At 40.3% G+C, this 23,026-nt stretch overlaps 2 protein-coding genes across 4 annotated transcripts; one reads left to right on the forward strand and one right to left on the reverse strand.

Moving 5' to 3' along the window:
* Nucleotides 1-3,945: 3,945 nt before the first annotated feature.
* On the reverse strand, nucleotides 3,946-10,498 carry tspy (testis specific protein Y-linked). Of its 2 annotated transcripts, none has more exons than XM_044350993.1 (8): nucleotides 7,965-10,498; nucleotides 7,778-7,855; nucleotides 7,560-7,671; nucleotides 7,036-7,190; nucleotides 6,507-6,583; nucleotides 6,050-6,213; nucleotides 5,719-5,766; nucleotides 3,946-5,520 (listed from the first exon to the last, which is right to left on the reverse strand). In XM_044350993.1, exons 1-8 carry the CDS (start codon nucleotides 8,877-8,879, stop codon nucleotides 5,462-5,464), a joined length of 1,608 nt encoding a protein of 535 aa, XP_044206928.1. In that variant the 5' UTR covers nucleotides 8,880-10,498; the 3' UTR covers nucleotides 3,946-5,461. The 2 variants fall into 2 exon arrangements, with proteins under 2 accessions (XP_044206928.1, XP_044206927.1); XM_044350992.1 differs by having other exon boundaries at nucleotides 6,050-6,216.
* A 150-nt stretch (nucleotides 10,499-10,648) lies between these two features.
* si:ch211-167b20.8 (protein phosphatase 1 regulatory subunit 3A) lies at nucleotides 10,649-20,648 on the forward strand. Of its 2 annotated transcripts, XM_044350991.1 has the most exons (5): nucleotides 10,649-11,794; nucleotides 15,049-15,095; nucleotides 15,717-15,799; nucleotides 16,183-16,209; nucleotides 18,666-18,753. In XM_044350991.1, exons 1-4 carry the CDS (start codon nucleotides 10,932-10,934, stop codon nucleotides 16,207-16,209), a joined length of 1,020 nt encoding a protein of 339 aa, XP_044206926.1. In that variant the 5' UTR covers nucleotides 10,649-10,931; the 3' UTR covers nucleotides 18,666-18,753. The 2 variants fall into 2 exon arrangements, with proteins under 2 accessions (XP_044206926.1, XP_044206925.1); XM_044350990.1 differs by lacking the exon at nucleotides 16,183-16,209 and having other exon boundaries at nucleotides 18,666-20,648.
* The last annotated feature ends 2,378 nt before the right edge of the window (nucleotides 20,649-23,026 follow it).

A 23,026-nucleotide genomic window follows, 5' to 3' on the forward strand; every position in this document is an offset into this window, starting at 1 on the left:
TGGAGGTGCTGGGGGTGGACTGGGACTGGAGGTAAAGGGCATCCATCCTGTTAACAGAGCCATGAAATTAAAACTGCATTTAGAGCGGCTTTCATCATTACTGGCCTTGTGGTAAGCTCTGACGCAGTATGCTTGCTCTCAAGACACAAAAGCAGAGGGTGAACATATTCTGAGCGACGGCCCTGCAAGACAGTAAAATAAACAAATGAGGCAATGTGGTTTGTCAGTGTGTAATAGGTCACAGAGGAGGGCAGATCCTGGCAATTCTCAGGAAAGCTTTAATTCTAACCTTTTTTGAATTTATCTTTGATGCACATTTTTGGATTTGATTCATCTCCACATAGAGTATGTAAGCTGTGACCTTATCTCAAGCTGGATATCAGCCAGACGTGATCTACAGTCAGCGGTGTGTCAAAATGTGTTCAGGAGGAAGTCTTTCGTTCCCACCCCACAGGAGGTATCCCTCAGTTTCCAGCTAAGGAAATGACTCAAAAGTGTGTGCTGAGTTCAGGTTTCCGTGTGCTTTCAACTTTGACCATAGACATCAGCACACTGACCAGCTCCCACTCGTGATTCATGAGAACCTCTTAATGTCATCTCTATCTCTTACTGTACCATCCTGCGGGCTTATCTGACCAGCATGCACCCACCAATGTTGCCTCAACGTGCTGATGAGATAACAACAGCTAGAATGGGTATTTTTGCCCTGTGTACGTGAGAGCAAAGGCAGGAAATAGCAGCCAAACAGGCTTTCTACCTCCAACATGATGGATGGATTTTGTATCATGGAGACAGACAGCGTGGATTAGAAAACAAACACTGTGTCTGTTTTTCTGGTCCACAAAAAGCTCTGTCAGAAGGACCTTCTCTTCTAATGGATAGGTAATGTGAAATGTGAGGTAGACATTTATCCCTGCAGGCCAACCAAAGGCTCCAGATGAATCTCGGGCCCTCAGACACATCAATCAAGACAATCCTAGGGGCAGAGTATTGTGCCTTCAAGGAAAAACAACCCATTATTTGACTTACTTATGGTCTTTCCTGTATTGATGAATTGAAGAGTGTTTGAACATGCCTGCTGTACAGGCAACAAGCTCAGGGCGTCACCAGTGCATGCTGGGATAGACTACCATGACCCTGAGAGGAAATTATAGGGTAGAGAAAATAAAGGTACAATATTTAACAGTTTTCAACCACAATACTTTCTTTTGCTTCTAATTATTATCTTGCAGGTCAGAAAAAAATGTAAACATCAAAATGCAAGATAAGGGAACAGGTGCTGTGTGACACCCATAAACTTCACACACCAATGATTACCAAAGGAAAGAAACTTTCAAAAACATCTTTCACTTGAGGGGTGCATTCCAGTCTCGGCCTGCTCGCCTCATGCTGTATTGGAAGTGAGGTGATTGCAGGTTTTTACACTGTACAGGCATACTGTAGCTGCAGCTTCATTGAGATGGAGCACCGTCTGCAGTCGTCCAACGTGCCACGTGTCCACCGGGCAGGCCAGCCAGCCACCATCTGCCTTGAAGACAAGACTTGCACTCTCCCTCGCTATAAAATGCAGCTGGGAGAATCAACAGCTGTTGAAGAAGAGCTCCTTTCAAATAACACAGGGCGCGTGTTGAAGACGGAGGGGAGGAAGGGAGTTACTGTAGATGAAAAGGAGGATAGTGAGGATGTGAGGTGGATGAGTGAAAGTACAGGGCTTGTGTCTTAAAAAAGTAAATCTGTCAGCACTCTTGCAAACAGTTTAGTGTCCCAGAGCAAAAAAAAACAGACCAAAATGGCTTTGTTTTGACTAGGTGTGACTTCAGCTCCATCTTAACCTCTATGACAGACATTGTGCTCAGAGAATCTGTGAAAAATCTGTGAAAGAATCTGTGAAAAAAAAATCTGTCATGTTGGAAAAAAAAGTGAGAATAGCGTGCATGTGGCTCTCGCTTTGGCAGACTAATTTGAATGATGACATACATTTATACATTGTGTGCATGCAGACACGGATTCACACAAACACACACACACACACATGCACTTGCTCTGGTGCTTCAATTAAATCGAAAATGATTTCTCTTATCTCTCTCTCCACAGCCTTCCTCCCTCCTCTCTTTTGCGCACATCCTTGAGACGCTGGACTCCAGGTGAATTTCAATGTCAAAGACACGAAGGTAACGCAAGAGCTGCAATCTGTTCATTCTGTCAAGTGGTTGTGTGTGTAGGTGTGCGCGTACACGTGTGTGCGTGTGTGTGTACTGTATGTGCAGTGTGATTGGTGGGGGGTAGGCCTATTCATCTGTCTGGTGTGATCGTGGCTCTCTGTAACTGGGCCTAGGCGTGAGTATGCACTCTGTGATCTCCCAGATAAGAGTCATCCATCTGCTGTGTCTATCTGTCAGGACCCAGGCAGCTCCGCTTATCACTGCACTCATCCATTTCCTTCAATCATGCTTACTCTATTCTCTTTTCTCATCCCTCTCTGCCCCGCCCCTCTGCACAGTTCAAATGCTGTGTTTAATCTTGATTAGCTGACAATCACGCGTACGTGCACAGAGGTGTTGAAAAATCTGCAAATATGTTTGTGACGTGCAGCTTCTGCATATATGCATGCATGCATGGAGGTGCACAAAAGAAGGAACGCTTTCACAAACAAGTCTATAAGCATGTACACCTGTGCAGAGACACACACAGGTAGTTGGTATTCAGGGGCCCTGCCTCAACCTATCAGATTACCTACTATAGATGAACCTCAGAGAGCAGCACAAGCCCTTTTCTTGTCCACTAAACAGGAGAAAATATTCTCCCCAACATCAATCACACAGATGAAGAACGAGCTGCGGTGTGTTATCTTTTCATTTTTCATTCTACAGTGAATCCGTCTGAGTAGCAGTTTTCAAGGAACTACTTTGTGAAATGCGAGAGCATGAAGCAGCATGACAAGATGATTTGTGTACAGTAGCAAACACCAGCTCAACCCAAGGGAGTGTAGTTTACACTAGGGAATCCATTTAGGCTTTTGCCACCCCATACAACAAAGGCTTCACAGACAACCCCCAGACCACAAAGCAGCCCGAGGATGGCTTTGTTGTCCCAGCAATCTGTACTTAGTTTGTCACGATCAATATTGTAGGAACCAACCCCATTATTAATTCATCATCATATAAACATGTTGTGCTCTGAGGTGGGCTGCGTAAAACTGCTTCAAAGAGGAGACAAACACTGTGTTTCACGTGGGATCATTTCATGGGGTATGTGTTTCCATCATCAGTATTAATAGTATATGCCCATCCTAGACTGCATACCCTGGGTGCTGCTGGGCCTACAGCAGGACAGGTTTTTGCTCGTGGAATATTTATAGCTGTGCATTAAAAGTGGAATCAAGGGTTTAAGTGTACCATTGCAACACCACTGCTGTTCCTTTGTCTGGGCCTGTCCAAAAATGTCTTGCCCGGGGCTATTTGCAGTGCTACACTCAAAATGTCAACGATATCACACACTGCCATCATATCAAAGATGAAATACATTAAAGTACAGCTGTATCTCTGCAGGTTTTGTTTGATTTTTCTCTTTTACGAAGAACATGTTGCAGCCGAGCATACCAGGTGGGTGAGTCTGATGTCATAAGTCATACCCGTAGGCTTTGTTATTAGGAGTTCTTAAGATTGAAACAGCTGATTAAAAGCACAATGAACTATTGCTCATTATCGCACATCTGGGCGCATAAATACTGGCATCAAAGAGCAATTAGATATACTGTATTCACCCATAAAATTTACACCTACAGTTGAACAACAGATAAGACTATTAGCTGAGCTACACTGCCATCTTGTGGTTCTTTTCTAAACAAATCCTCATTTAGTGTAGCTTATTTTAGAGAAAATACAGAAACGTGATTAGCTTTAGTTGCAGAATGTTACCGTATGTGAAGCACAGCCGACAGCAAGGTGAAACAACTGCCTATTTTATTAGGTCTGAGTCAAAAGGTGGACATTTATCTTTAAGCAAACAAAATTAAAGCAACAAACAAGTATCTTTAAACTACAGTGTTCTATAAAACACAGCACACAAAATATAACTTTCTGATCATGTTTATGAAAAAACTCCAGATTATTCAATAAATTTATCCATGGATTAAACACGTGTACTGTCTTATCCAAAAGACAATGCTGAAGTATTATTTACAGGTCATTGCTAGGAAAAGTAAGCAAATACACATACTAGTTTTGTTACAGTGCACCCCATAATGCTGCTGTGAATTTTAACATTTACTGACACTGTGCACAGCAAATTATTTCCTCTACACAGCCTTGTAAATAATGTAATCATCCTGTCTTACATCTCATGCTCACAGGCATGCCATAATGTGGACGTGTAGAAAAAAATGTAATAAATACCATCTTTTTAAAAAGAAGATAACACAAATCTTTAAACACATTACATGAAAACAAACCTTGGATGTTTTAAAAAGCAAAATCAAATTAAGTTAAAATCTATAGAAAAGAAAATACAAAAGAAACCTCAGCTACATATAGTAGGAGCGTGTTAGAAAAATGTGGGAATCCACAGAAACATTGGTCAAACTACACGATGATTGGAAACATCAGAGATGGTTTACAGATCGTTAACAGGGGTGGAGGCTGGTGTGTCTAACAAGAAGGAAAAACACAGATAGCATATTAAAACAATATTTGTTCCTATTTACTACAGTAGAGTACACGTTTCCTTATTCACAGCCAACAATAACCAGAGTGTGTAAATGTCTCAAAATCAGTAAGGTTCTTTCAATAAAACTACCACCATGATCATCCCTGAGAACAAATTTTGGTTCAGTACTCAGTGCATCTGAAATGTACTGTCATTATATCATTTTTACTTTGTGACACGTTCAAGTGTCACACATCGCTTCTAAAAACAGCCAAAACTTTGTCTTGAAATGACCACTGATAATGCCTCTGAACGTTTTGTTTGTTTGAAGAATTTGCAATGCAAAAATTTAATGCCAACAAGTATTGGCAATCAGTCTCACCTACGTGTGTGTGTGTGTGTGTGTGTGTGTGTGTGTGTGTGTGTGTGTGTAGGTTGTCATACAATGTTCTTCATTAAATAGAAGAACACTTCTTGTATGAACTGATCGGCATAATATGCCTAAGAACCTGTTCTAGAAAAAAACATTTTTGCAAAAAGTGCAGTATGTGTACATCAGAATACACAGTACCGACTGTATAAAATAGAGGGGAAACATGATGCCTTGGCTTTATTGTCGTAGTTAACCCTGATTTAAAATGCTTCTATGTATTTTAGGTACAAAACAACAAAAAAAAAAACTGATATTCTGTGCATAAAAATGACCAACATCAGGAAGAAGGATTCAACATTTGCTCTGGTACTCTTCAACAACCTCAGCGTCCTCCTCATCTTCCTGGTCTCTGGTCCCTTGATGACTTGCCCTCACTTCTCCTCGTTAGGCCTCCTCCTCCTCCTCCTCCTCCTCCTCCTCCTCCTGGTCACTGTCATCAGAGCCTACCGGACAAAACACATTATCATTTCAAGGGATCCTTGCTGATATGGGATGTGGGTTAACCCAAAACACAGCCAGACTATAAAATAAACAGCAGAAGATGTAAAAAAAACACCAAGATGAGCCGCCACTCCACCCCTCACTGATTGTTTGTTATAGTTGTGAATTTGCAACACTGCTGTTAAAGAGCGATATCTTACCATCAATCACAATTTCTCCACCATCGTCCTCTTCCTCTGGGCTCTCATCTGAGGAGGAGATTGTTCCGGTCTAGTTAGTTTAGGAAGCATAACTCAGACATTTATCATTCAGCTACAACAAAAAACAGTTAACTTGCTAAAAAAGCTGTTGGCCTCTCATTCACAACAGCAAACACTGCAGAGTTCACACACAGAACCATTCTTACAAAAGATTTTATAGACATCTAGGATTAAAAAAAAAAAAACTAAAATAAAAACTTCAAAAATACATATGTCTATATAATATAATTTCATGTGAACAGTGTATCTGTATATTTATAAATATACTGACCTGCACTTGGCACCCTGTCCTCCTCTTCTTCTTCCTCCTCTTCCTCCTCCCTACTGTGGCCTTGCTCAGCCTCACCAGTCTCCTCACCGGGTTCATCATCGGAGTCGGAGATTACCACACAGTCGTCCCCGTTACCATTGTCAGCTGCTCTGGCCCCGCTGGCGCTACTGGAGAAAGAGAGACACACACACGTACACTTATTTGTTCATGTTAACGGTAAACACACTCATTGTTTCGGTATGTATCCCATCTGGTCTTACCAGCAATGGGGAAAAAAAAAAAATAGGAAACTGTTAAAGGTTTCCACTTGAGCTATAATTTCAAGGCCCTGAGGCCAAGAATATTTCTAGAATTTACAGCTTAATAAGTGGTTTGTCCACTGATTACACATTCAAATGTGTCAGTAGCTTAAACACACATTGAGAAGCAGCTACAGTGTGGGATCTGTTTGCCGTACCTGCCGTTCTCCCTCGGTTCCCAAAGCGGAGTGAGGTAGTATCTCAGAGGGTCTCTGTACAGATCATCCTTTAGTATCTGAACAGCAGCACAGAGGTCATTTCAATACATTTCAATTACAATATGTTTGAGTACACAGGCTCTACACAGTCCTGCTAACCTAAGACAAACAACTCATTTTAACATAAACTGCAGTCAAAGTTGAAGAAATTATGAACACTGCCAACCATGCAACACACTGTAGGCCTACTATATTTCCCTTTTCACACATTTTGATAAACCATTCATACTTTAACCCTCTTCCCGCACACATTTGGTAAACAATGGTTGTCTAGTGAGATAAATGTTGCTCAGGTATCAAAATACCACTGAAAAACAGATACAGGTTGGTTGGCAGGTCTGAACACATGTAGCACACTTCAAAAACGAGTGACCCCAGTTTACAAATCAAACCTCTAACTGTGGCAGTGTTGATGCAATGTGCTATGATCATGAACTTGGTTCACTGGGAGGGTGCAGTCAGCTAGTACCTGTGCTACATCGTCCTGTCCTGGGTTGCTATGGTCACTGAACCAGCTGAAAAAGGTCTGGTAGACCCCACGCGACAACTTCCTGGGTTCGCTGTGGGCTGTCAGGTTCTGTCCACGATGCCACAGGATAGGGTTGGAAAATGACATAGGAGATCCTGAAACATGGGCAGCCAGGATTAGAATTTAATGGCCATGTAGATTTTAGGCGTCCTCAAAATAAAATCATCTTTCGATGTCATGTATTGTTAAGAAATTTCATTTCTGTGAACCACTCAAAATGTAAACTCTTTTTTCTTGTACCAAATGTGGAACAAAATGTACAACATTTGGTTTTAGTAAATAATTCATTATTATATATTAACAGATTATGTTATAGCAATATATTCTCACATGGCTCTACAGTATACATGACATTTACAGTACCATGTTGCAAAGTCTGACTCACTGCATCACAACACTGTGCATTCATTATGTATGACAATGACTGTATGCCTTGACATAATCACCACATGCTTATTTTTTACCTCCCATCCCGAGGTGCAGCTCCTTCATGATGATGTTGTTCTGGAAGTAGGGGTTCCGTCTAAAGTGGAAGCGGATCCTGTAGCCCAGTTTGTTATTCTTGAAAGACTCAATCTGAAAGAGACAGAAATGTTTGACTGTTGCAACAAGAAGGCATAAAAATATGATAAAAATATGAAAAAATATGACCAGGCTTTGTAACAACACCAGCATTTCCTACCTCAAGATCGGTCATATAACTAAGAGCATCTTCGTCAGTTTCGTCAATGTGAGCTGAGAGATGAGGGTGGTTCAACAGCTGGCAAGGTAAAGTCAAGGTAAAACACAAACATATATTAATTACTCCAGTAACTCAAACACTGAGTAGGAACAGAGAGAGAGAGGGAATGTTTTCATTTTAAGGATACAGCTGTCACCCAGAAGCCAGGAATAGTCTTTGTGATGGAGCTGCGCTGGTCAAGATGCGGGCGCCGCAAACGGCTAATCTTCAGCTCCAGCCGTTGGTGGAGCCGGGCGCTTTTCTTCTCAAGAGCTTCCAGTCTCATCTGTACCTGCGCCAGGAGAGCTACTGATTGTCTCATCTCTGGGGCCATCTTAACTGACACAATGGCACACTCCCCATCGTCATTGTCCTCATTATCTGATGGGAAAGAGGAGCTGGGTGTGGAGGAAGATCCAGATATGGATTCATCCCCTTCATCTGCGTCTGGCATGTCATCTGCATCTTCTCTGTCAGTGCTATGAACAGACGTGGAGCTATCTGCTGCAGCTGCCTGTGTTTTAGAGCCTATTCTTGAGGACTGGTGGCCCCCACGTTGTTTGAGTTTGCTCCCCTGTTTCACATGTTTAGCTTTTTCAGAGGAGCAAGGAGTCTCTCGGCTGTCTTCCCCGTCTCCTCCTGTGAGACTGGCAAGTGCTTCAGCAGCTGCTATGGCTGCTGAGTCGGACTGGTCCAGAGGAGTTGAGTTCTTTGCACCGTCAGCAGATCCTTGCGCATCTGAGGACTGTGGTTTTTCGGTGTTGCTGGCATCGTGACCATCAGCACTGGAGTTGTTGACAGACTTTGTACTGGTGCCACCCGTACTGTCTGAAGTCTGCACGGCAGCTGGTTGTTCCCCGCTGTCTTTTGACTGGCCCTCGCTCCCAGTTGCTTCTTTACTCTCAGCTTCACTGTTTCTACAACTTTCCGAAGCTTCGTTTGATGCGTCGCTTACTTTTGTGGACTTGCTGGGGATCGTGCTGCCTTCATCCTGGTCGGGTGATGAACACCGTTTCCTCGATGCAGAGTCAGCGGACTGTTTGCGGTCCGTCAGTTCACTCATGCTAGCTAGCTAGCCAAATAGCTAACAACCTATGTAGCCCGCAAGCTCAATTAAAAGAAATGTAAATGCAATCGATTACACCACTGAACTGACTACTTGGATAACGGTTGTGGTTGTGTTACGCGGATCGTAATGTAACCTACATCCTCAATGAACCTAGAACAGGAAGCAGCTCTCGTATTTCTCCGCGGCCTTGCGGAACGTTAAAAATTAGCAGGCTGTTGCTAACGTTAGTTAGCTTACATTACCTAAGTCGTGTGTCCTCGCAGTAATGGCTGCACCATATTTTCACGAATACAAGCCCAACAAGAAAGACCCGGTCCAAGTAATCAAACTTCTCTGTGCTATATATCCTTTAGTTTTCACTCCGTGTTCTTTATATTAGTTTATGTTTGCATTATCCTTTAGCTTACTATCCGTGCACCGACGTGACAGAAAAACAATCTTCTGATTGGTTGCAGTACGCCGCGCTAAAACCTCCCCACCAATCATCTTCAAGGGTGTGTTTACATGGCAATCTGTAGCAGTGGTGCGTGCGCAGCGAGAACGCGCAGCAGTTTAACGACTGTCGTGAGGCTCCAAAACGCCAAGAGATGTACAGAAAAACCCACATTTTTACGTTTACAATACATCTATAATAGACTGTAGGTTACACAATATTTTTTTATCTCTCTATCTGTGGCATTAGCTACTGAAGAGGTGACATTAAACTGTAGGAAAATTGTAATTAATCACACATGGTTCAAGACCTAAAACGTCGAGCCAGATATAAACAAGACTTGACTTTGCTTATGAATCCAAATGAGACGGTAAACAACGGCCTGTGCGATGGTTTGGACAGCACCCACACGTTGGAATGACATGTTTATTAGAAACGATTTTAATGCACAAAATAACGTTTAGCCTCCCACAGCTTGGTTATTTTTACACTCAGTCCTTTTTTCTACTGCCTGAAATGTTTCTTTCATGGCCTTTTGGTGAAGTAATAAGTGCTTAAATTACTAATTTTTAAACAACTAAATTGTCAGCACTTACTTCAGCACCACAGTCTTTGGAGAGATCCATCAGATTCGTGTTACTTTACGTAGCCTATGAAAATACCTATAAGCCATATAAATCATCTTTATGTTAACTAATATGTTCGGCTGGGGTTTACTTGATTTCCTAGTCCTCAAATAGAGGACACACTTTTAGCAGGCTTCGTGAGCGGGATTACATAACATTCATAGCAATCAAATACCCATATGTCTTCCATTGCTTAGATGAAATAAACAAACAGCAGAGTAGCCTATTGAATGACAAAACTTTCATCAGGTCGGCCGTGTAATATTCCACAAACTCCAAACAGGGCTTACATTTATTAGCCTATATACAAAGCATGTGGATAATTTTGGCTTGCAGCGATATGCATGTTGTAACACATTAATATTATACGAGAGTCTAAATGAATGACATGTATGTTCGTGAAAAGTGATGTATTTTCATGTTGGCACTTTAAACTATCACTAGGCTGTCACCTAGTGATGAAATAGGCTCCATCCTAAAATAAACTCCCCCTGATGATGCCTGCAGAGGATTTTTTTTTATACCGATGGCTATACATCGATTGAAATAAGTGTCAAACATGACTGGAAATTGGCCGATGGGATATTACTTTAATGTCCTATTCCCAGTAGAGCATTTAGCCAGCCCGAACCAAACGGAACAAGGGGGAGTCGCAGGATTATACCAATTTAAAAGACAAATATGGGACATGGAGAGCCCGGTAGGTCAGTGCTAAAATTAGACGCTGCTCCTTCCGCGACAGCAGCCAAACTGCGATACATAAAAAACATGTAAACCAGGGGATACACTATCACAAGGGCTGGCGGTACAGGCAAGTTTTCCATGGGTGACATTTAACGCCACACGTTGACAGGGGAGGCTCTGTGCGTAACGCAGGGACAGCGCTGGATCCACACGGGACATTGCTGCGCAAACCATGAGTGTTTGGTAGTGCTTTTTGGAGACGCCATATGTACTGTCTTCCGCGCACAGCTTCCTTCTGCAAAAATGTCTTTTTTAACCATACCAACTCAAGAGGGCCTTTTTACCACGATTAAAAGTGGCAAATCAGCCGAGGGCGAAGAGAGTAGGTCCCACATGGACGACGAGGATAAGGATGATGATGATGAGGATGATGATTCCGAGGACGTCCACCTCATCCCAAGATGCTCCCCGGTGCCCAGAAAGCGAGGCCTGTCCATCTACGAAGAGACTGCTGAGTATATACGGACCCACGCGGCGCTGCCTGCCGGAAAGAGGGTGTTATTTGCCGATACAACAGGTGGGGATCTGGTCGACGTGAAGGAATTTGTTGCCTTTGATTCGGACGACGATGAAGAGGAGCGAGCAAGGTGGGAGGAAGAGGAGGCAAAGTATCGAAAGCCAAAGAGAGAGCCGATTTATCTGGTGCAACCAGAGTTTATCGCTCCCACCGAAAGTGCCCTGCTGCAGGCTGTGCGCGCTAATAAAGTGGAGGTTGAGGAGATGTCTCTAGTAGAGGATGAACCCCTTGCCTTCACTGGGGTAGTACGAGTCCTGAACGTCTCCTTCCACAAAGCAGTTTATATCAGATCGACCATGGACAACTGGGCTTCTTACTTTGATTACCCAGCAGATTATGTCCAGGGATCCAATGATGGTGACACTGATAAATTCACCTTCAAGCTGTCTTTTGCACCACCTTACATCACAATGGGCTCTCGCATTGAGTTTGTCATCCGCTATGAAACCTCTGATGGTGATTACTGGGCCAATAACTCCTCTATGAATTATGTGGTAACTCTGCTCCTGGCCTATGAAGATGATTCTGATCAGACAAACATGGACATGCATCAACTTAAAAGTATCATGAGACCTCCAAAAGATTACAGGTAAATTCCCTGTCAAATGTGTGTGCATTCCTTTGTCAGACAAAGATCATGAGATAAAGGCTATTTAACAGGCTATTTGTGGAGTGTTTTGTCCACTGTCTAACAGTAAAATTCCTCTGATTGACCTCTGACCTCCACAGATTCACAGCTCACTGTTAACTATGGGCGGTCAAACCTCAGTCTCCTTAAGGACCTTGCAAAGTGTCAATCATTATAATAAAAGGGAAAATTAAGACGCTAAAAGGCACAATAAATTATGAATAACAACACTTTCAGTGTCAGGAAACCAAGAAATGACCTAATTTTGGGCATAAGTTCCATATTAGCAATCAAATCATAAAGATGAGTGTAAAGAAAACCTCGAAAGCACAGGAGTTGGGGCTGTGCAACAGCTGCAGGGCTCCAGTTTCCTACTAAATATCATGTGTGGTTTTGTGGCTGAAACAAGCGTTCAAGTGCAAGTAAACAAGCAAGTATCAGTGATTCTGCCTGGAGATTGCATTAAGCATAGTAAGAACCCAAGTCTAAAGCAAAGCAGGTTCTTAAAAACAACATTAAGTTGTGTAATGAGAGCATAAGTGGAGTATTGAAGTCGCTGAGTGTTCATAAAGTGTGTGGCTTGGTTTACAGTCTGACGTCTTCAGCATCTGCAGTGAATGATAAAGACGATTTTTTATAGAGTACACACCCCCCCTTAGAATGCCAATCATCCAATGGTGTGTGAGGACGATCAAAATAGGCAAAGGGCAGGTGTCGTTTTCATACCCTGCGTTTCCCTGCACTAAAATGTACCTCTGACCTTTTCTTTCAGAGTCAAGGGGGAGCAGAGCAATGTCATTGGAACAGATTAGCCTCTTTTCCTGATGTAGCTGCTGGCTGGCACACAAACCCCTTCTCTTATTTACTCCATTTAAGTCAACTAATCCTTGCATTTTGGCATCCCCTAAATGCCTGATTTATTGTTACACCAACGTGGAAGTGCGTGATGAATCTTAAAGTACGCAATGACGCAGACAGCCGGAAAGATTCCTTAAGATTATAAGCACCCATAAAAGGAGCAAACAGGGTATCAACTGATGTAGTTGTCATGTGGGTCTTCACAGCCATAGCTGCTTGGAGAGAGGAAGGTGCCAAATGGGTTGTTAGGGATGGATGAGTCACTGATTGAAAAGGAGTTTGGGGAGCAGCAACTGTACCCACACTCCCACCGCAGCAACCATTATAGATGCATTAGGTGCTTTGAAGTTAACTGATAATTGGGTGTCAACACATTAAAGGGGCAGCCATGTGAGATGACAGGTTACTATGGGATGAAACAATTTTAGATACCAGAATGTATTACTTACTATATGTTGATATGAATTATGCATAAATTCAGTATCTGCTCCAATTTAATTAAATCCTGCTCGTTTAGTTTTTATTTAACTGAAACATTAGTGGTATCAGTGCCCTTCATCTGATAGTGAAAGTACTGCATTCACTCTGCAGAGCAGGAACAATACTGTTCTCTAATTCAATGTCATCTGACTTGATCGCTAAGTGATGAGGTTGCTGAGTTTTGCCTCAGTCTGAATTTTTTTTTTTTGCATCAACTTGCTGCTGAGTCAGTCTAGAGTTTTGCAACGTGACCATGTTTCTAGATCAAGCTCAAATGCAGCTCAAGCAAACCAACAGAATTAGTTTTGTTAACTTGGTCTAAATTAGTTTTTGCACACACCTGTGCACACACCTGCCCTCACAATTGCACTCATATATCAAGCTCAGACGTGCCTGAGTGTCTAGGGGCAGAGTGAGGCTATGTCAACCTTACCTCTCAAATGTAACCTTCAAACGCACAAGAATACCTTTGTGTCTGCTTCTTTCAGAAATCAGGAGTTGTTTTTTTTTCCCCAAACTTACAAAGAAGAAATGTTGCGGTTATTTGTTGAGGATACTTTGCACGCCTGAATGGAGCTTGAAAACTTCATTTAAAAAGTTATCAGGCTGTGCAGAGTTCAAAAGATGACTTCACGTCACCAGACATGTATAATGCAAAGATCTTTGTCAGATCTCTTATCAGTCTTTAAATACTTATCTGCCTGGCAGATATAAAACTGGAAGGGCAATAAGTACATGGAGTTTGAGCAGGTTGCTTCACTCTATTTGCGTAGCTCTCATCACATGCTTGTCACACTTCTTGACCTTTATTTCATTTGGCATGCTTTGCAGGACTCTTGCCAAATTTACATCCACCCTCTTGCAACATACATGCCATCATATAGGAGACATTCCTGCTTCATGATTTTGAAAAAGGTTATTTTTACCTTTAGCTCTCCCCTTAATGTATTAATATTTAGGATCTGGTGTGCAAAACATGCACTGTATGTCAGTGAGGCATAGGAAAAGAAAAACATTTAACTGAATTAGCGCAATATCTCCTCCAGTAATCACTGTCACTCCAATTACATTAGATCCATAACAATAATCCATTACAACAATATAGAAATATGATTTCTGCTGGGTTATATTGTTCTTGCACTTTACAGTGACCCCAACCCTCAGGGAACAATATCTCACAATATCTATAACCGTCTATTTTAACAAACAGTCATCGCTGAGGCTTCTGGCTTCTAAACACTTTGGTCAACTGGTGCAGTAATGCAAAAACAGTGTTGCGCAAACAGCATAATACAGTACAAAGTGATGTTCGGCTGTGCTAGATTGAAATGGCTAATTCAGCGCATTAACAGTTGAACTGCATCAGCAAATAATACACCTAATTATCCAAAACAGGTGTTCATGATAGTATATGACCACCTTATTACACGAGCTACAGTCCATCTTGGAGGCCAAAATGGTGTTTCTTAGCATTTGTTAGCTGATTCAGATGTTACCTAAATAGCACAAGATGAGCTTTAAGTACAAAAGTAAACTTGTAGAGGATGTGGCCATAAAGCCATTGTGCTGCAAATGTACAGTACTGTCCATCCTTAGCTACAAACTGAGTATAGTAAGATATTTTTACTTCAAAGGTCTCCCCTGCTGTATCTGCCCACATGTTAACTAGTTTGTATAAAGATGACTCACTGTGTATTTTAATAGTATAATCAGTATCAAGCCTTATATTTTGCACAAATACAATGATGTTTTATAGACACGAGATACATGTGTGAGGTTTCAATTGTATGTAAACGTGAAAAATCATGAAGACATTTGGCTGCGTGCTTTATAGTGAACTTTTTAAATAAATTTGCCTTTGCTCTGTTTTCTTTCAGTATGGAGACTGAATTCGATTCAGAGGATGAGCTGGAAAAGATTGACGGTACAACAGAAATATTATCATCATTTATCAATATCTAACAGATGTTTCACTATATGATAAAAATCCACAAAGAGACATTTTAATATAGTATTTAAATAGTAAATGAATAATTGGTCATTTTGGGACATATGCTGATTTGTTTTCCTCCTAAGAGTTAAATGAGTACATTGATGCCATTCTCATATCTGCGGGTTTGATATGAAACTGGAGACAGCGGTGGGTGAGTTAAGCTTAGCATAAAAACTGGCAGTTAGCCTGGCTCTGTCAGATAACAACATCCGTCTATCAGCACCTCTAAAGCTCACTAATTAACATGTTATATCTCATTTCTTTCATCCGGACCTTCCAACAGATATAAGAGTGCGATCAATCTTCTCAACTAACTTTAAACGAATAAGCATTCTTCCCGAAATGTCAAACTATTCTTTTCATGTAATGCCTTTTTACATATAGCGGTACTGCATAGGATGAAAAATTGATCAATGAATTACTTATTATTTAATTAAAAAGTGCAGTTCATAATAACAATTATAATGTGTTCTGTCAAACAAGGTTTTATCTTTTTCTCTATACATATTCATCATGAATTATCCAGCATATTTATTTGTTTTAAATGAGCAGATGAAGCAGGGACCTCCAATTCAGGAATTGTTCGACCTGCACCTGTCTGCCCAGTCATCATACAGCCCGAGATTGACATAGAGGTAAGTGTAAAATAAGAAGGAAAGGAACAGCCTTTAAAGTAATTTAATAAGTCATAAACTAACAGAAAGCTTCATTGTTGTTATTCTTCTTTATGAACTTTCCATGACCTGCAGAAGTTAAAATAGTCCATCATGATTAGAGTGTGCGAGCTTGTTGGCTTACTTGCCAAAGCAGAGGGCACACATTTAGCAAATTACTTGTTGGATTATGTTCAAATTATCTTGATTTGCATGCATTTGTTGACACATTCACATTTAACAGGTAAGCAGGCTAAATGCATTATCCCTTTATGCGAGTCATGTGTCTAATAAAACATAACAAACATTTCTTTTCAATTTTTATAGCTTATCATCATTGGCTTGGTTGTTTATATTGTTCACAGCTCATTGAAGCTTCTGCAGAAACTTAGGTAATGTCTCGCTTCTTACCGCTGTAGCACGAGAATGTTATGTTCTTTGTCAGATTCTTATAACATGATGCATGCTCTTTATGTCATTGCACCTTCTGATTTTGTCCCTATTTGATGTTAATTCATGTCTTTTTTAATTTCTAAGTGGTTCAGAACACTAATATTAAAAAAATACAGTGTGGTGTGACAATGTGTAACCATGTGTATTCATGTCTAGTATCCAGTACTATCAATGTAATGTGCTGTTGTGTTTATAGGTGTTTATATTGAATCATTTGTATCCAATTGTGACAGAATATAGTTTTAGTCTTTGAAGAGAAACCCAATTCAACCAGTGTGACCTTCTTAAAGGAAAATTTTGACATTTTAAGAAACAATATCCACTTTCCTGTCAAGCGTTACATGAGAAGATTGATACCACTCTCATAGCTGAGAGTGGTATCAATCTTCTCATCTAACTTTTGCCAAGAAAGTGAGTAAATCAAACTATTTTAGCTTTTTTTTCCTCCACAGTTTCGCCCCTGTTTTAACAATATCCCCGACTCAATAAAGGCTTTTACTACAACTTCTCTCCTTGCAGAGTGCCTGAAGAATGTTTTCTTTTCTAATCAAACTATTCCTTTAAATGTAGATTCCCCAAGTGTGAATATTAAGCTTCACAGTGATGCAAAAGACAATGCAGGCGACTTTCTATGAATTTTGTTCTTTAGCCTACAGTAAAATGGTGGAAGAAAGAACAGTCGAGTTGCTTAAAACGGGGATTACCAGGGGCCTTGCATTAGTTTTTTTTGGCAAGCAAAAGTTGATTTTGTAACAGTTCCGTATGTAAAACATATCGGACTGAAATAAATGTGTTACTTCAGAAGAAAAGGGAAGTTACAGTCGGCCTGCATAACACTGATTACCTCAGAATTACCTCAGACAGCTCAGAGTCAGTCAGTAAAATTATGACATTTCAACTTCGAACAGAATAACAGAATAACATGTGATCTGGTATTAATGTCTCACTGATGCGACAGATGTATCTGTTAGGCATGTACTCACCCAGCTCATCTTCATGTTTGTATGACATCAGTATTCACAAGCATGCTGTCTCTCTTTTGCTAGAGCAAGAAAAATAAAGGTGAACCAGTCTACTACTGTGTATGAACATCATCTCCCTCTAATTGGTAGTTGTTTTTTTTCCTTAATCCTCACATCATCCAATGTACTTTAATAAGCTAATGTAAGGATGTTATGTAATATTTTAAACTTTCAAATTTGCATTGCAATTGTCAGCAATTGCAATGCAATGACAATTTCTTTCTCCAGGTTTTGTGTAATAATGTTCAAGTTAAATGTTGGCGGCATAATATGCAGTAGCCTTCGTTTCAGTGATTCACTTGTGTGCTGAAGTTTGGTTTCCTCTCAGCTTTTTAGTCATTTTATAATGCTATGAAGTAATTACTTAATAGATTTTCCTCTGAGATTTACAGTAAGTGCTCTCTCGAGTCAAATTGAAAACAAGTCTTCTTGGAAAGTTTTTGAAGCATTGAATTCCAATTCCAATAGCAGCACACAAAATTACAGACTTGTTAAAAATGATTTACACCCAGAATTGCTGTAATTCTGTAAATTTTTTTGCCCTCAAAAATGATACTAGGTCAAAATGGGTTTTCTGCTTGGAAATATGAGAATAACATAGAATGCTAGATCTATATCTATCTGTAGTATCTTCTACAGTGCCTAACACCTAGATGCTCTATCTTAGCTCTTCTTAGTTCATTGTATTTTATGTTTTGCATTTGCACTTGTTCTCATGGATGCTGATTTTGTTATCTGTCTTTTTGGTCTTATATTGTGATGATTTAATCTTGATGTTACCTTGAATGTTTTTTTTAACACAGCAGCCTTATAGCGGGTATAGCTATATATAGGTATATTATTGAAGAGCTTTGAGTGCAAATGAAAATAAGGTTCTTTTAGGGATGGTATTAGCTCCAGTTCCTGATGTTTAAATGAAAAAATAATCTCCCCCTAGTTCAATATGTGAAAAAAAAATGTATATTGGGTAAACTGCCAGAGGAGCTGCACTTTTCATATTGAACCTGAGGATAAAATAATTATGAAAAATTGCATTGATCTAATTTCCTCCTCCCTTGGATGCCCTTGTACTGTATGGACTGTACTATCCCTTTATAGTATTTTGCACTCATGATGGGAATTCGTAACATTAGGATGTACATTTTTGCCAACAATCTTAAAAAGATTCCATGATATTGCTCCTGGGTTTTTTTTTTTGCATTTCCTTACAATTACAATGTCAGCATGGGATCCAGTTCACAGAGAAGCATTAGTATGCGGTAAAATGCCTTTCGTCTCTCTGTGTGCAATGTTAATGTGGAATACAAATCTTCCCCCTTTTGTCTTTTTACTCTCCTAGCTTTCACTGTTGTCTCACTGTTTTACTTTAACAGATTGCAGTTCACCCATCTGGTCCCTCTGTCCCATCCAACCAAGAGCTTCCATCTGTTGATGGCGTACTGTCCTCCCACAATGTATCCCCAGGTGAACAATTCCCTCGTATGTCGTCCGAAACCACACCTCAAACTAATTTATCCTTTGTACTCGGTGCCAGTGAATCAGTCCAACCAAATAAGTCACAGCCTTTACCCAGACTCCACTGTGAATTAGGCAACCAGACCTCAGAGCAGCCCATAGACAATAGTCCCTCTGCACTGCTGCCTGCCTCAACTCCTTCTCTACAACAAGAGTCAAGGCCAAGATCAGACAGCTCCCAGGCTAGAGAGGAAATCCATCTTTCAGAGACGAATCTGTGGCCGACAGGAGAGGACAGATCGACCGACAGCCCAGCCAGTCGTCCTTGTCTTGAACTGCCTGCTGAGCGTGTCTCTTCTCCCAGTGTGACTCCATGCTTTGAGCGAGAGGTTGCAATGGGATTGAGTGAACTTGTTGCAGGATTATCAGAAGACTCCACCAGGTCTGCAGCACGTGATGAAGGCAGTACGCCTGCACTCTCGTCTCTTGTGGCAGAAAGTCCAGCATCTCTGGGAGCAGACGGTGAAGCTTCACCGTCACCTGAACTCACGGAGAGCGCCTCAGTGAGTACAGGTGTCACTGAGGTGAGCCAAAATGTAGCTGTTCATTCTGTCTCGACCTTGGAGGAGAAGGAAGATGCTCCCCAGATTTCCCCTGATACATTATTAGAGAATCTACCAAACACGCTGTCAGAGGCGCAGTCTGAGCATGACGTAAACAGGAATCTGATGCCATCCATCATCTTTCTGAGTGGAGTTGTCTCCCTCTCGATAGTGTTTCAGGAACCCAGTGCCCTCTTTATCATGGGACTACTTTTGGTCTTGCATCGTTTGTGAATGTGCCAAAATAGTTCTATCCGATCTCCTCAAGTTAAGTGCCTTTTCATGATTCCAAAGTAAGCCAACAAGTTAAAAAAAACATATGTCTCCTGTCGTAGTGTAGTTGTGGTTATTTCTACATTAGGTATCACTGTGTGAGTCTTTAGATTAATATATGTTTTCATCAAATGAAAGACATATGGGGTACAATTTATGAGTATTTCCATACAAAGTCAAAAGCGAGGACTAAGTAGTTCTAAAAAATATTGGAGATATTTTTGTACATTCTGTCAAAAAAACTCCTGACATATTGCACAGTACAGAAGACATGACACAAAAACAAGCGTTAAGAAATAGAAGTCATTCATTACCCCACATCATTGTGATTAGTATTTATTGTGTCCAGTGCTTAAGCACAGAATATTGTCAGAAATGTTTTGTAAGTGGTTTGTAATTACTTTTTTCTTGTCCTGTTTGATAGTGTACAAGGTGTTATATTCTGATTTAATTCATCAGCACCATAATGCACTTGTTTTTTGGTTTTTTTTGGGTTGTTGTTGTTTTCAGTGTAGCCAAGGTTGTTGTCTAACCACACCACCATGAATTTAACTTTTGTGAATTCCATGTGTTATTATGTCTTTAATGAAGGACAAAAAACATTACCATAGAGGGACACTTAAGAGACTTGTTACACAAATAATATTTTGTTTACAAAATGCAAAAGCAAAACATGGTTATGTGAAGTATTTTTGCCTTAATGCTTAAAAAATGCTAACCTGATGAGCGTCAGTAAACATCAGATTGAAATGGATGCTGCCTAGAGGACAAAACAAGTAAGAAATTGTCCAGTGTGACTTCTGAAAAAGATGTTTATTATTGGAGAACAGCAGCCTCCTCACTATTGCACATTTCATTAAGTCTTCCTGTTGATTCCTGCCAGTGAACCCATATTGTTGTTGCACAACACAGCATTTTATAGCACCACTTTGACAACCTCACAGACAAACTGAAGCACTGAATGACATGTTTGAAGTGATGAAAGTTTTTGCAGAGTATTGCCATTAAACATGGTCTTATACCCTGCACCGCTACGTGTCTTTGTTTATTTCTTTTCATCCATTCTTAAAAAAGAAAAATGTGCATGAGAGTTTCATGCAAAGTAATGACACCGCAGTGCAGAACAGAACATTTTGGAAAGACTGACACACCCCTAAAATAACACGGGAGCCTTTAGCGCTGCCATCTGTGGAGCGCACTCAGCTTTGCTTGAAGTGGAAATACACAGACAGCAACATGAGCTGCAGATAGAAGCCAAAGGTCACGCATTGCACTGAAGTCATGGTGTCATGCTAGATTATAGTACACACTGGCCAGTGTAAACTGATATCAGTGTTTGAAGGCTGACAATTCCCAGGAAACCTCCTTGGATGATACATGATGAGAAGTCACAGACTATATCTGAAATCATCATTATTTTTTGAGTCATAAGTATATACCTGTATACTGTAGAGTCTTTAAGAGTTATATACACTACTTCAGTATTTTCTGACTTAATCTTGTATTTAATTTAAATAACTTCAAACCCATAATTATCTCTGTCAGTCCTTGGATGTCAGATATCCCTTGGATTATGTGTGGATTATGTATTTGGCCTTGAAACAAAATTATTAATCAGAGCACACTTGCATTTCAGAGACAGGGGGAAAAAAAGGGCGGGAGTGATTCATTTGTGTGATGGTCACATAGCTTGAGTGTGGAATGTATTAAAAATTTAAGCAGACTTAAAACTGACCCAAGGAGGATAATCAGTGTGAGTTCTACAACAGACATTCACTTTGAAATAATTAATGCCTTTTTAAGCAATAATCTACACCACTGAGAGCCATGTTAAGCAGTAATTTCAAAAGAGGTTATGAGAGTGTTGTGACATTATTACCAAACAGCAGTTTAAGGGGGTTTCTTCTCACTCTTTCTCTCTTACCCAGTGTGGCATCACTCTGAGAGACAGTTTGGCTTGTTTGAATGGTGGTAATCATCACCAAGAAACAGTAGGTGAAAGAGTGAGGAGTAGGTTTAAATACAGTAACATCTTTGACAGCAGAAACCCCCAAGACAAGACAAAATGTTGTTTTCTATATCACCCCTATTTAACATGTCATCGTACTAAAAAAGAACAGGATCCATGGATGTTTATTGGATTTATCTTGTCAATCACACCCAAATTTGACTGTTTAGTCTTTTTATGTTCATATAATTCCTTAAAATCTGTAAATATTTGTATTTTTAAAGACTGACAAGACATGTTTTCAACATTTACTTGAAAAATGAAGAGGGCATAAATGTTCATTAAACTATGTTTACTTTACTGTAGGCATGATACCTCGGTATCGTTCGTTGCCAAGCATTTGTTCTCGGACTGTTAATAATGTGGTTGACTGTAGCCTCAGAATCAGAAAACGAAGCTTCCAATTCGGGGTTAGTGCATCAATTTTGCAGGTTTCTTTGGTGTTGCGACTGCAATGTTCCTGCTTCAAGTCTAGCTGGGGACATTTGTTGCAAGACGTCTGCCCTCATTTCCTGTCACCTCTCTTCTGTCTGGTATAAAAAAGAGGCAACATTAACACTTTAACTTTGGTTAAGGTCACTGAGTTTGAGGACAAATCAGATTGTGAGTTTTTAAATTCCTTCTACAGAGTGTAAATCTCCAGTGTATACAATACACCTTTATTCAGAAGAAAACTGGGATGCATAGTGAAATAAATGTGTGCATGTATATATTTATTTGTATAGCCTACATAGTATTTATCCATACAATAATACACTATGTATAGTATAAATATACATACTGTATACATACATAATAAAAAATGGGGCTGCAAAGAAGAAATGATGGTGCAAATCATTCATTGTACCAGTTACAATGTTACCATGTACAAGCAACTGTGCAGAAAGGTGCATCTGTGTTACTGTGTTACATATAATGTTACAAAAAACAAACATAACAGTCTACAGCTACATTAGAGGCTCTATGGGACTGTACCTACAGCAGTGCTTGGAGCTAAATGCTAACAGCAGCATGCTAATAGCATGAGCATGTTAGCATGCTGATTAGCAGGTGCAATGTTTACCATGTTCATCATCTTAGTTTAGTGTATTAGCACGATAACATGAGCACTAAACACAAGCTGATGATAATGAGAATGCAGTTTTTCAGGTGTCTGAATAAGTGAAATTTTAGTTTAATAACCTGTCAGTCCAATTAAAATCCAAGTTTAGTCATCTGTGCAGACTGCTATGAAGCTTAAAGGGAGGGAAGAACTGCATTCTCTTCAGGTTTAGAAGTTTGTGCTTAGAGGGGCACAGAAAATATCTAATTATCCCTCTTACATTCATCATTTTGAATACGAGTGTTTACATTCTGGCAGATGGTTTAGAGTTCCAAAATGCAGACTGAACGGTCA

This window comes from Thunnus albacares, chromosome 5 (genome assembly GCF_914725855.1).
Source record: "Thunnus albacares chromosome 5, fThuAlb1.1, whole genome shotgun sequence".
NCBI lineage: Eukaryota > Metazoa > Chordata > Actinopteri > Scombriformes > Scombridae > Thunnus > Thunnus albacares.

Bases quoted from the DNA above. Each gene is read 5' to 3' on its own strand.
- tspy (XM_044350992.1), bottom strand. From the start codon at position 8,879: ATGAGTGAACTGACGGACCGCAAACAGTCCGCTGACTCTGCATCGAGG. The intron at 6,217-6,506 runs GTACGGCAAACA...CTCTTTCTCCAG, and splicing joins GAACCGAGGGAGAACGGCAG to TAGCGCCAGCGGGGCCAGAG. The intron at 5,521-5,718 runs GTAAGATATCGC...TTTGTCCGGTAG, and splicing joins TGGAGAAATTGTGATTGATG to GCTCTGATGACAGTGACCAG.
- si:ch211-167b20.8 (XM_044350990.1), top strand. From the start codon at position 10,932: ATGTCTTTTTTAACCATACCAACTCAAGAGGGCCTTTTTACCACGATT. The intron at 11,795-15,048 runs GTAAATTCCCTG...GTTTTCTTTCAG, and splicing joins AGACCTCCAAAAGATTACAG to TATGGAGACTGAATTCGATT. The intron at 15,800-18,665 runs GTAAGTGTAAAA...TTACTTTAACAG, and splicing joins AGCCCGAGATTGACATAGAG to ATTGCAGTTCACCCATCTGG.